Source organism: Grammomys surdaster, unplaced genomic scaffold (assembly GCF_004785775.1).
Source record: "Grammomys surdaster isolate TR1022 unplaced genomic scaffold, NIH_TR_1.0 207, whole genome shotgun sequence".
NCBI lineage: Eukaryota > Metazoa > Chordata > Mammalia > Rodentia > Muridae > Grammomys > Grammomys surdaster.
This window is the reverse complement of record NW_021604652.1, coordinates 17,936-29,508: the sequence shown is the minus strand read 5'-3', so window position 1 is coordinate 29,508 and position 11,573 is coordinate 17,936. Positions and strand designations below refer to the sequence as shown.

Sequence of the window (11,573 nt, the reverse complement as noted above, 5' to 3'; positions counted from 1 at the left end):
CTATAAACAAGCAAAACCAAATTAAGGGCCAGCTCATTCCTCCCTCTCATGATCCATATTCTCCTGTGACCATTTTTTTTTCTCTTGATTCCCACTTCATGGTTCTAAGTACTGTGGTTTCCAAATGTGTGTCATAGCCTGAAGAATGAGATCATCAGCCTCTGTTCCTTATACACTTTATTCTCAGTGGTTTGCCAGTGTTCTAATTGGACCAGAAGTTTACATTATGAAGATTCTGGGCCTGGTGTTTGATTATAATCTCACCACTGGGTGGCGTGGAGGAGAGACAAGTTCATCCTTGGATACATGAGTTTGGCCAGTCTGGTCTATATGAGACCCTGTCTCAAACCGTAAGGTTTAAGTTATGATTATAAGTACCCTTTATTTATGTTTTTAGTATGCTATATTTTTGTCATTTTAATTTTCTTTTTTTCTTTTTTTGCTGGGCATGGTGCACTTTGATCCTAATACATATGAAGGCCACCAAGTGAGACCTATTTAAAAATAGAAAAATAAAACAATAATTTCCCCAGTTTTTTAATGCTACCGACTCATTCCAACACCCACTATATGAACACTATAGTATATGTGAACACATCAGATAGTTTTTTTTTTAAGTTTAGAAATCTGCTGGAATCCTTGGTGCCTCTCTGTTCCAGTTCTTGGCTGCCCTACATTGGATAGGTGTTGCAGGGATTTTTGCTTGGAAATCCTTAATTTCATTTTCCCCTCTGTTTATTCTTATTTTGGAGTTACTGTGTAGCCCAGGCTGACAAGGTTGTGCTTCCAGATTTAATATAAAAATTACTAATGTTAATTAGTTAATGATAAATGTTATAGACATGTATTTTAAGTAAAATCACCTTGAATGTTTCCACCTACTCCCCATGTTATAAATGAATTCAAATTTGGGCTTCTGAGGGCTGTGTGTGTGTGCGCGTGCGTGCGTGCATGCATGCATGCGTATGTAGAATTACAAGAATTTTACAATACTGTTTGACCTAGCCCTAAACACGTGATCCTGATCCAGCCAGACCCCTATCCCCAGTGCCCATTGTCTCCTGCTTTTTCATACCCTATTATAGGTTTATATGTAATCAAAAAAAGGGTATCTAGTGAGTGATAAGGCACCATTTAGCTGTCTCCTGACTTCCCTTCCCAGAAACAACCTTCTTAAGACTAGTTTTAGTTCAGTACAAGGTTCTATACATGTACAAATTCCCACTAAAGAGCATCTTAAGTTTGTAAGACTTAAAGCCATATTTGATTTTCATTATTTTCTTTACCATGAGTCAAATGCTAATTCCTAGCAACATCAGTAGCTCTGAATCACTACACTGATGCCTTAGTCACTTTCCTTGAATCCCTTCAGTCAAAAAATGAAAGGTCACTGATTAAAGTTAAATTTTTATTAATAACGTTGAAACATACATTAATAATTATATAGCTTTTACAATCTTGAACTTTCACACACACTAGCTAAACCCTCACAACATCCCTGTGAGGTAGGCAGGGTAGATGTTATTTTATTTCCCTACTACAAGTGAGAACAAGGCTCAGAGGTAAAGTAAGGTCACATTGTTGGTAAATGAAACTAATACTAGAACCTAGGCTTTCTGGTATTCTGCCTCCCTGAGAACATTCAAGTCCTGACATCTGTGTTGTATACTACACATTTCTCTTATGATACTGAACAGATCAGCTTTCCCTAACCTTCCTAGACAATTCAAACTGACATGAAATATTTCTGTCTTGTTACTCATCTATTTCATGTGTCAAACACCATCCTATGTTGATAATTAGTAAATTTTGATGATCCATGGCTATAAATTTTAAGTGACATGAAAGTTTCAGAAATTTCTTTCTGATATTGGCTATGTGGAACTTAAACCAAATTAAAAAGGTTCTTATATGAAAAAAGCTTTGCTGTTTCCAATGAGTCTTGTAGGTATTTATAAAAGCAAAGTGTATAGAAATATGGTTGGGAAATTCTGTAGGGTACTTAAATGGAGTCAGATGATGACACTAATCTGTTTTCCCTGTTGGCCTGATAGGGAAAGAGAATCATTAGAATCTTCCTTCAGGCTTGATCCCATCTTATGTGTGGCAACCTCAGCAGCAAACTAGAAAGGTGATCTGAATGAAACCAACGGACTGGTTCAAGCAGTAGTGACCAAAGCATATGCAGGTGGTAAGAAAAACAACAAAGCTCTTCACTGGTTTTGTCTGGGTCCAGTGTAAATTACTTACCAAGGCAGGTTTTAAGTTATATCTTAAATTATAAACATGAAAGACTGTGAAGCTAGCAACTTGGAATGCAACTGAATGTAATTGATGCAAAACTGCCAATCAATGAGAAGAGCTAGACTAATAGGCATGAAAGGCAAGGGCTGAGACCCAAATGCTCTGTTATGGAGTGAGAAAGAGCAAATGCAGACACTCAAGTTCAAGGGAACTCCAGAGTGCCAGGCATTTAGGGCATATTACAAATTCCAGTCACAGTCTATTAAATTTAAGTGCAATGGCAAGTGACTTAAGGCGATGAGAGGTGGGAACAAAAACCTAACTAGATCTAGATAGGGAATTAGGAAAGACTAAAACCCAAATATACTCAAAATGGGTTTAGCACACTTCTAAATCCATTGTTTCAAAAAAAAGTTTCCTAAATTGAGAGATTTGGTCAAAAAAGTGACAATGTGAATAGTTCACTATCAAAAAAAAAAGTCCTGTTTAAATGTAAATGAGACCAGGATCTGAAATCCAAGCGCTGCTGTCAGCTGCGGTCAGTGACACATAGCGGAAAACTGCTTCTAAAAATAGAGCTGCCATGGTGAGACTCGACATTTAATGAAGCTGTCTAGAAGCAAGTACTTGTATACCTGAAGCCTACTGAGAAAACATTTGTATGCATTGTAACAACCTACCAGATGTAACTAATGTGAAAAATACTGCCACTACATTTCTAAGATAAAACTTACGAAGACCTAGGCTGTTGAGTCCACCATATGGGCCCAAACACACGAAAATGTTAATGTATCAGACCAGACTATTTCTTACATAGTGTCATCATCATCATCATCATCATCATCATCATCATCATCATGCTTCCTCTTTAGTGGGTTTGAGTCGGTGGCTGTGCTCTGTGAGGAAACCATGTTGGTGGCAATGAGAAGATTTTTGGGCCCAATCATTGAAGGATTGATCAGAACATTTTGGACTGAAGTCGATGCAGGAGCTGTAAACAGAAGAGACCCCCCCCACCCCCCAGATGTGAATTACCCATGATCCAAAAGTAGACAACAAAGCAGAATGTAATTTTAGATGAGTTTCAATAGCATAGTACATAACTACATCATAGAAGAGACAGGTAATTGCTAACGGTGGAATTCAATCTTTAAAGATTTTTATCTTAAATTTTCCAATAGTGATATTTACCAGGCATAAGGATGTTTAGATATATGTATACATAAATATTAAATCTCTCTAAACCTATTATTGCAGAATTAACAAAATTTTGTTTTATTTTTAATTACCTGAATTTTAAATTTGCTTTAGTACACTGGATTCATGTGCAAGGCCAAGAGACATGCTTCTTTTATAGGGCATTTTCTAAAACAATTACATTTATTTATGTGTGTGTGCATGTGTGCAGGTGTGTATGTACCATGGAACACATATGGAGGTCAGAGGACAACTTTTGGGGGGAGTCAGTTCTCTTTCTACAATGGGAGTCCTGGGGACTGAACCCAGGTCATGAAGTTTGGTGGCAAGTACCCTTACCCAAGAGCCACTTTGCTGCCCCAACTTTTATGTAAGTTGTTTCTTTTATGGAGATATGTTTCAAAAGATGTGCAGCCTAAACACACATATTAGTAAAGTGCTGTGCCAGCAGTCTCTTTACATTAGTCCAATCACAGCTGCCACCTATGACATGAGTAAAGGCACATTTTTATTCTCATTTACATTGGGATCATACAAGTGCATCCCTAAACTGTATCAGTGTTTTGGGTTTTTATTCAAAGTGCTTTTCCCTGAAGACATACATCTTAGATCTGTGAACCCCAATTTCTTTAGTTTATAGTATTTTAGAGTTTGATGAGCACCTCAATATGCCACCCTCCTGAAATTTTAGGTATATGTAAAACTTCATGCAATCATACAGACATTGCTGGAAGAACCCTGGCTTGCAGCTTTACCTATCACCTTCCTGCTGTGACACTAAAAAAAAAGTCTTCCTACACTGAAACAAACTGTTGTATAATTAAGAATTACTCATGAATTCCATCTCCTCTTCTGTATCACGTTACCTGGTTTGGCAGATGTGGACTGAGAAGGTGGAATCTGCATGGCAAATCTTTGGCTTGTCATTGACACTGGAGTTGAAACCTTATTTGGGACAGATACTGCTTGTGGGGGTGCTATAGTTGAAATGAACAGATCATACTAGTTAGATGACTTAGTGCACATTCATACTCTATAGTCCATAGCTTGTAGGAATACACCTTCAAAGTGCAGAGGGCTGATAGGTGATGAGAAAGTATCATTAGAAAAGAAGGCAGAGTAATTTAAGATCTTTATAATGGGTATTCTTCCCCTGTAACCCCTCTCTTATTCTGGGGAGTTTCCCCCTCACTTTTCCTTAGTGTAAATATGTTTCCTGTGCTTTAAAATAAAAAGTAATTGAAAAATAAAATAAAATAAAAAGTCATTGATGTCACAGGAAAGGAGGATGCTGGAGGGGGAGTGAGGTGGGGGGATGGGTACATGAAGTGGGTGGGTGGGGGGAACACCCTCTCAGAAGCAAAGGGAGGGGGGATGGGTGAAGAACTCTGGGAGGGGGAACTGGGAAAGGAGGTAACATTTGGAATGTAAATAAATAAAATAATAAAAAACAACAAAACCCAAAAAGGTAAGTTTGCTCAGTTTTAAAGATTGAGTGTTTAAATAGAAAGTTTGGATTAAGACTTATTTTCTAGGTGGTTAAACTCTAAATGTTTAACAGATGGCTAGTAATGTAAAAAAGCAACTGATACTGAAATGGGCTTCCTTGCATGTTACGTGTAACTGATCACTATGCCCTGTTATTCTTAAGTGCAGTAGTACACACCTGTCTAGCTGTGCTAGCTGGAGGCAGGGTCAGGCGGAACACTTCAGTTGAGGATTTAAGACAAGCCTGGGCAACACAGATAACTTTCAAAAAAAGCAAAAATTTGATGTTTTAAGTTTTAAGTTTCCCTTAATTGATGTGATTATACAGGTAAGAAGTACTTGACTGAAAAGTTACACAGATTTTTATGTGCAAATTTCTATTCATAGGAGGCCATATGTGGATTATTGGAGCTACACACCTAACTGATAATAGTTTAAAAATGCTGGCATGTACATTTATATCCTGAGAATATAGAGAGATTGTTCACACCTCAAGGGTCAAATCTAGCTGGGCAGTATTCTTCAAGTGAAATCTGAATACGCAGAAGACTGAAGGATAGCAAGTTTAAGGCTATCCTGGGTTATAGAGGAAGACTCAGTTTTAAAAAAATTAGTCTTATACTAGAAGTATAATGAAACCTATAAGACTCAAGTTAAAGACAGTAAGAGTCATGAAATTAATACAAGTAAAAAGAAGAGGATTTTTTTTTCTGAAAATCATGAAAAAAGTCAGAAAACTTAATTTTTCCTTTTGAGGGATAGTGGTTTGAGTTGAGACAGGGTTCCTTTGTGTGTACCCTTGGCTGATCTGGAACTCACTCTGTAGACCAGGCTGGCCTTGAACTCAGAACAATCCTTCCTGCCTCTGCTTCCCAAATGCCACCACTGCCCAACTCCTTAATTAAAAAAAAAACATTACAAATAATGGTTACCATTCTCTAAAAAGACCTAAGGCTCTTTGGAAAAGTGTTTGATTCTAAACCTTGGACATAGAAATGTAAGAGGCTTGGAACAGTGTATGTCAGAAATATCCACAGTAAAATGGAGAGTTATCAAATGGAGTTCAGGACACAGCTTTGAGGGCTCTCAATACAGGATAATTAGTATGATTTTCTTTTTTGAGATGGGGTTTGTCTACGCTACCCAGGCTGGTCCTTTTACTGTTTTAAAAAGGTAAGTATTAAAGACTATTTTTAAGAATGTTGAATGTTTTGTATATTCTAACAATCTTTGAACCTATACCCACTTTATTGAGACATTTGTTAAGTTCTTATCTAAGTAGGTAGCTGGCATGGGTGTGTTTGGAGACCTGAACATAGAATGTAGAAACAGCTAAGAATAAAGAGTTTCTGGATCACAGTTTATATGAACAAGGGATAGGCCAATGTCATTTTGGATAAGTCAGTCTTTGTGGTTTTTTTTTTTAAATCATTGAATCTAGTTGTATGACTCTGAAAAACATGTTCATATTTTTACCAGAGGATGAATAAAATTATCAGTGGTTTATGACTCCCATTTTGACTTAGGTTATGGTTCAAAAGCAAATGCTGAGAGGCTGTTTTTACTGTTTAGAAAGGCTATTTTCCCCTTCACTTACCTACAGGAGGAGTAGTAGGTCTGCTACTGACTGCACCAACACTTAATCTAGGAACGAGTCTTCCTTGGTTAGGTCCCTAGGGAATTTAAAAACAAGTTAGTTTTGATGGTAAGTTTTGACACTTAAACTCGATGAAGAGTAAAATTTTAACTGTCGATGTGGGTTATTAATGGATGATCCAATGCAAAAAGATTTGATTTTATTGTGTTTTCTTTTTCTTTTTGTCATGATGCTGAGGACTGAACTCTCCTGCTTTCAAACCAATTATTTGGAGTTTTTGCATCATCCATCCATCCATCCATCTATCCATCCATATATCCATAATAGGACCCTATTAATTCTGTATGTTTAAGGCAGACAAATGCTCACTTGTATTATAATATTGGATTTTAACTAGTCAGTGTCTTAACTCTGACTAAATTAAAACTGTCTTATAGCAGAATTTCAGAAAACAAGGGTGGCCCAAGATGGAGAGTTCTCTTTTCAGTGCTCAGAGAGCTTTAGGTCATATGTCTGAAAAAAGTCTAGTTACAAATGGCATATCATTCACTTCATTATTGGATGTCACACACAGAAATCTATGGCAAGGTAGAAGGTTTGTGAGCTACCAGATCTGGGACTCAGTCCTAGCTTTGTCCCTGACTCCATGAGTTCAGGTTCAGTTGTATGATAAGAAAAATTCCCACTGGATTAGATGAAATAATAAAATTCCTTCTAGCTCTGAAAAAAATCCAAGAATTATTTTAACCTTTACTGTGCTTCTATAGGAATTTGACTTTCTATAAGTTTACCTATTACTTCAACCCTTTAAAAGACTAAGCTTGAGGGACCTGTAGGGGACAGGGACTCTGTATGACAGACAGATCAACTAATCTGGATACGTGGAGACCCCCAGAGACGGAACCACCAACCAAAGTGATAGGATGGGCTGGCCCCAGGCCCCCTGCACATATGTAGCAGACATGCAATGTGGTCTTCATTTGAGTCTCCCAACACCTGGAGTGGGGGCTGTCCCTGAGTCTGTTCCCTGCCTGTGGATCCTGTTCCCCTAACTGTGCTGCCTTGTCTGGCCTCAGTGGGAGAAGGTACATCTAGTCCTTGTAGTGACTTGATGTGCCAGAGTGGGGGGATGCCCAAGGCGGTTCCCCTTCTCAGAGGAGAAGGGGAGGAGGGATGAGGAGAGAAGGAGCTGTGTGTGTGTTGGGGGAATGGAAGAAGGAGGAGCATCTGGATGTAAAGTGAATAAACAAACTAATGAAAAAAAAACTCCATAAGCTAACTGAAACTCCCCTGTCCCCCCTTTTGACATTAGCAGTCCATGTAGCCTAAGATAGCCTTGAACTCCTAATTCTGCCTCAGCATCCCTACTGTTGGAACTACAGGCAGTAGCTACTACACCTGTCCAGAAAATCTTACCTTTTTAATTAAGGACTTCAGCCTGTAGTTTGGAGCTGTTAAGCAGTATCTATCAGGTGGCAGTCTAGGTCCTGCATATGGCTTAATCAGTGGCAAAGGCATTTGATTCTTCTGCCTTGCAATATCCAGTAAAAACTAACAGAGAAAAATCCTCATTTAGAAATATAATTTTTAAAGTGTAAGTAAGAATAACTGCAAATAAACGTTTGCTCACATCTCTCGGAGGAGGAGAGGTAAAAGATTGGTCAGCTCGACACTGGATTGCCAGTCTCACATCATCTGCATCAACAGTAGCTTTCTTAGCATGGCTTGAATAAATTTTTGCATCGTCCAGAATTGTAGTCACATATCCTTTAAGAGCAAAATAGTTTTATCTTAAACGAATGAAGCTATTTCAAGGCAGGATCTTAACTAGCCTATACTAGTCTCACAATGTAGCCAAGGGATACCTGAACTCCTGATCCCCTTGCCTCTCCTTCTCAAGGGCTACATTACAGTATGCATCACCAAGACTAACCTAAAGGCATCTTACTATTTATGCCCCCTTGTTTTAAAAGGTTCCAGTAATTTCTGGAACATTTGTGAATTTTGGTTTTAATAACTAATTGTCCTATTCACATGCTTTACATAAGCGGACACGCCATATTTAATTACTACTGTCCCTTAACTTGTGCTCCTTTTTAGTGCTTTACTCATTTCTAGATTAGTAACAACTGATTTTGGTTTGAAGTGTTACAGCAAACGATCTTTTCTAATTCATGAGGTCAGGTTTGGGTGTATTTATTTATTTATTTAACTTACGGAAAGCAAATTCCAACATTTGATTTATAACCCTTGGCTCATACTCTGTGATTCCCATATCCTTCAGGATCTGTGCCATCACCTGTGGATTCAAATAAAAACAAAATGCCAGACGCGCGATGTAAGTGAACGAAATCAAGGCTGGACCGAAGGCATATTTTTATATGTAGCAAACTGCTCCTTCTTGTGCCTCTCCCAGTGCGTGTCTGTCAGTAATCACACAAAATTAGTCATATGCTCTTGCTGAAAACTTTTAGCAAGGGTGAGAGCAAAGGCACATGAGTGGCCGGCCTTTACGGGCTTTCCAGGCAGAGGTGGGGGGGGGGTCCAGCTGGCTGTCATTTTCGGATCTGTCAGTGAGGGAAGCTAGCATCAAAACCCATGTCGCAGTTAGGGCTCATAGTGAAGCGAGGAGGCTGCAGACTTGGGGGTGGGGGCAGCCTCGGGTCAGTGAGACAAAGCCCCGCGGCAGCCCTTTTGAGGGGCTCCCCAGGAACACGGACGGCGCCCCGGGCATAGGGGAACCCCATTTTCCCTTTCCCAGTCGCTTCTCCCAGCTGCAAACGGCGTGTGAGCCCCCCTACCCATCCCCCTCCAGGCGTTGGGTCTGGCCTTTCTCACAGGTCCCAATGCCACCGAGTGCGCCAGGTCCCCGCTCCCCTCGCGCTCACCAAGGCATCCCTCGGAGCGTTCTTCACAGGCGCCATCTTGCTCGGCTCCATTTTCTCTGGCGGCTCCTCAACCACGGAGATAGAGCTGCAGGCGGTTTCCACCTCGACCAGGCTCCACCCCTGTGGGGGATGGAAGGCGGTCTTAGCATGCAGCGCCTCGGCGTGGGCGGCTTCACAGCCGCCAGCCCCCACCTGTGTGGGCTTGGCTACCCAGGCTCCATCGAGGCTCTGAGGTGGAGAGGAGCAGAGAAGTCGCCCTAGCAACGCTCATCGACCTTGCACCACTCATCTCCAGCTCCCCTCACTCCCGCTTAATGACCACTGGTCCTCTGAGTTTACTGGAATTCCCTCACAGGCTCTTCCTCCACTCTGTCTCTGCGTGAACAAGGTTCTGGCAAACACAACAGCTTGTTACATTTGAATATCACAGTAACAACGAATGTGTATCACCACATTGACACAGGCCATACTGATACTACAAAATTAGTTGCTGCTTAGCTGACATTCAAATTTAACTGGGCATTATGAAATCTTTTTCAAATCTGGCAACCTTACCCAATAGACCAGAGGTTTTCCACCTGTGGGTTGCGACTTCTTCAGGGTCGAACTGCCCTTTCAGAGGGGTTGCATATCAGATATTTACAAAAACACATTTACATTGTTTACATTACAACTCATAACAGTAACAAAATTACAGCTATGAAGTAGAAACGAAAATAATTTTATGGCTAGGGGTTACCACAACCTGAGAAACTGCATTAAAGGCTACAGCATTTCGAAGGTTGAAAAATCACTGCAACAGACACTATTTTTCACACGCAGGGATTTGGTCAAGCCTACAAAGGCACCTGCTTCCCTTGGTCCTCACGGTCTGAGGGGCTCCAACCGCTGAGGTGGAAACTGGACTTTTTCTTGTCTCCCAGATTTCCCACTTCCATATTTTTTTTCCTGAATATGTTAGGCATAGGGACCGGAAAACAAAGGATCAGAACAGTTAAACGCTCTTCCAGCAAGACAAGTCTGACTACCTCTGACCTCTACAAATGCCTCTGGGCTTGAGAACTATGCATTCACACCATGGCATCTACTTCCCCTACCCTTAGAATTATGAAGGCATCAGTTAACGGTCTCTAGTTTAAAATGACTCAGAGAATCCCAGTCCTACGTTCATCAACAGCTCTATCCTCTTCTGCCTTCGAAAAGGTTGCCATGACACCTAGATTAGATATAACTAAGCCCATTAATTAGCGACAAGTCCTATCAGGGTGACTTCACAAAATTACATCACATTTCTTTGGTATTTAGTTCTAGAGCTATGAGGGTAACATCTTTCCGCCAACTGCTTCCTAAGATTATAGAACTAGGCTGCCCAAATAAGGCCCTTTCACTTCCTCACACCTGAAGGGGTCTCTTAGTTATAACAAATACTGTTTTACTTAAAATTCTCCACTAGTATCTTTCACATATTAATTTAAAATTTCGGGGCTTAGCGAACCCTTAAGTTTGGGTTCGGCAGTTTACCTCATCCGATGTCTCAGCAATCTCCTCCGAAGCAGCCGACTCCTCGGAAGCCATCTTGAACTTTGACGCTCTTGCCGGACACACGCTAACGGCTCCCAAGCCACGCCCCACGCCTCAGCGCCACGCCTCAGCGCCACGCCTCAGCGCCACGCCTCAGCGCCACGCCCCAGCGCCACGCCCCCTGATCCCCCCTCCCTCCAACTCCCTGTGCCTTAGCTATGCTTTATTTTCCAGTGTGAACCTTCGTTGTTCCGTAGCATTTTTCCCCACTCTTAAACCAGCTGACCAATGTTCACAACTAAGGATTACCTTTTCAAAACAAGTAGAAACTAGTAAATGAGTAGTTTGTACACAGTATATAACAATTTAAAAAAAGAAAAAGCACTGCTTGACTCCCACAATTTTGACTTAAAGATTGTCTATGAAAAATATAAGGAATATCTTGTTTCTATCGTCTTTTCCTTATTTTACTTTGCTGCATCCAAATTTCCAGAATTATTAATCTTGTGCCTTGGGGCCATTTGTTAAGTAAAATAACAGTTATTTGCCCACATGCGCTGCAGTAGCTCATATGACAACTGAAATAGTTACTGGCTCATGGGTGAATCTGTATATAGCTGGAATGCACCAGACAAAGT

General features: G+C 40.4%; 1 protein-coding gene across 3 annotated transcripts; it reads right to left on the bottom strand.

Annotated features, from left to right (window-relative positions):
• Positions 1-1,394: 1,394 nt before the first annotated feature.
• Taf9b (TATA-box binding protein associated factor 9b) lies at positions 1,395-9,517 on the bottom strand. 3 transcript variants are annotated; one of them, XM_028771424.1, is made up of 7 exons: positions 9,415-9,517; positions 8,744-8,825; positions 8,157-8,293; positions 7,943-8,077; positions 6,527-6,602; positions 4,308-4,418; positions 1,395-3,235 (listed from the first exon to the last, which is right to left on the bottom strand). In XM_028771424.1, exons 1-7 carry the CDS (start codon positions 9,463-9,465, stop codon positions 3,054-3,056), a joined length of 774 nt encoding a protein of 257 aa, XP_028627257.1. In that variant the 5' UTR covers positions 9,466-9,517; the 3' UTR covers positions 1,395-3,053. The 3 variants fall into 3 exon arrangements, with proteins under 3 accessions (XP_028627257.1, XP_028627258.1, XP_028627259.1); XM_028771425.1 differs by lacking the exon at positions 4,308-4,418; XM_028771426.1 differs by lacking the exon at positions 7,943-8,077.
• Between the last annotated feature and the right edge of the window lie 2,056 nt (positions 9,518-11,573).

Bases quoted from the DNA above. Each gene is read 5' to 3' on its own strand.
- Taf9b (XM_028771424.1), bottom strand. From the start codon at position 9,465: ATGGAGCCGAGCAAGATGGCGCCTGTGAAGAACGCTCCGAGGGATGCC. The intron at 8,078-8,156 runs GTGAGCAAACGT...TTTCTCTGTTAG, and splicing joins CCTCTCCTCCTCCGAGAGAT to TTTTTACTGGATATTGCAAG. The intron at 3,236-4,307 runs GTAACGTGATAC...TTCTGTTTACAG, and splicing joins GTCCACATCTGCCAAACCAG to CTCCTGCATCGACTTCAGTC.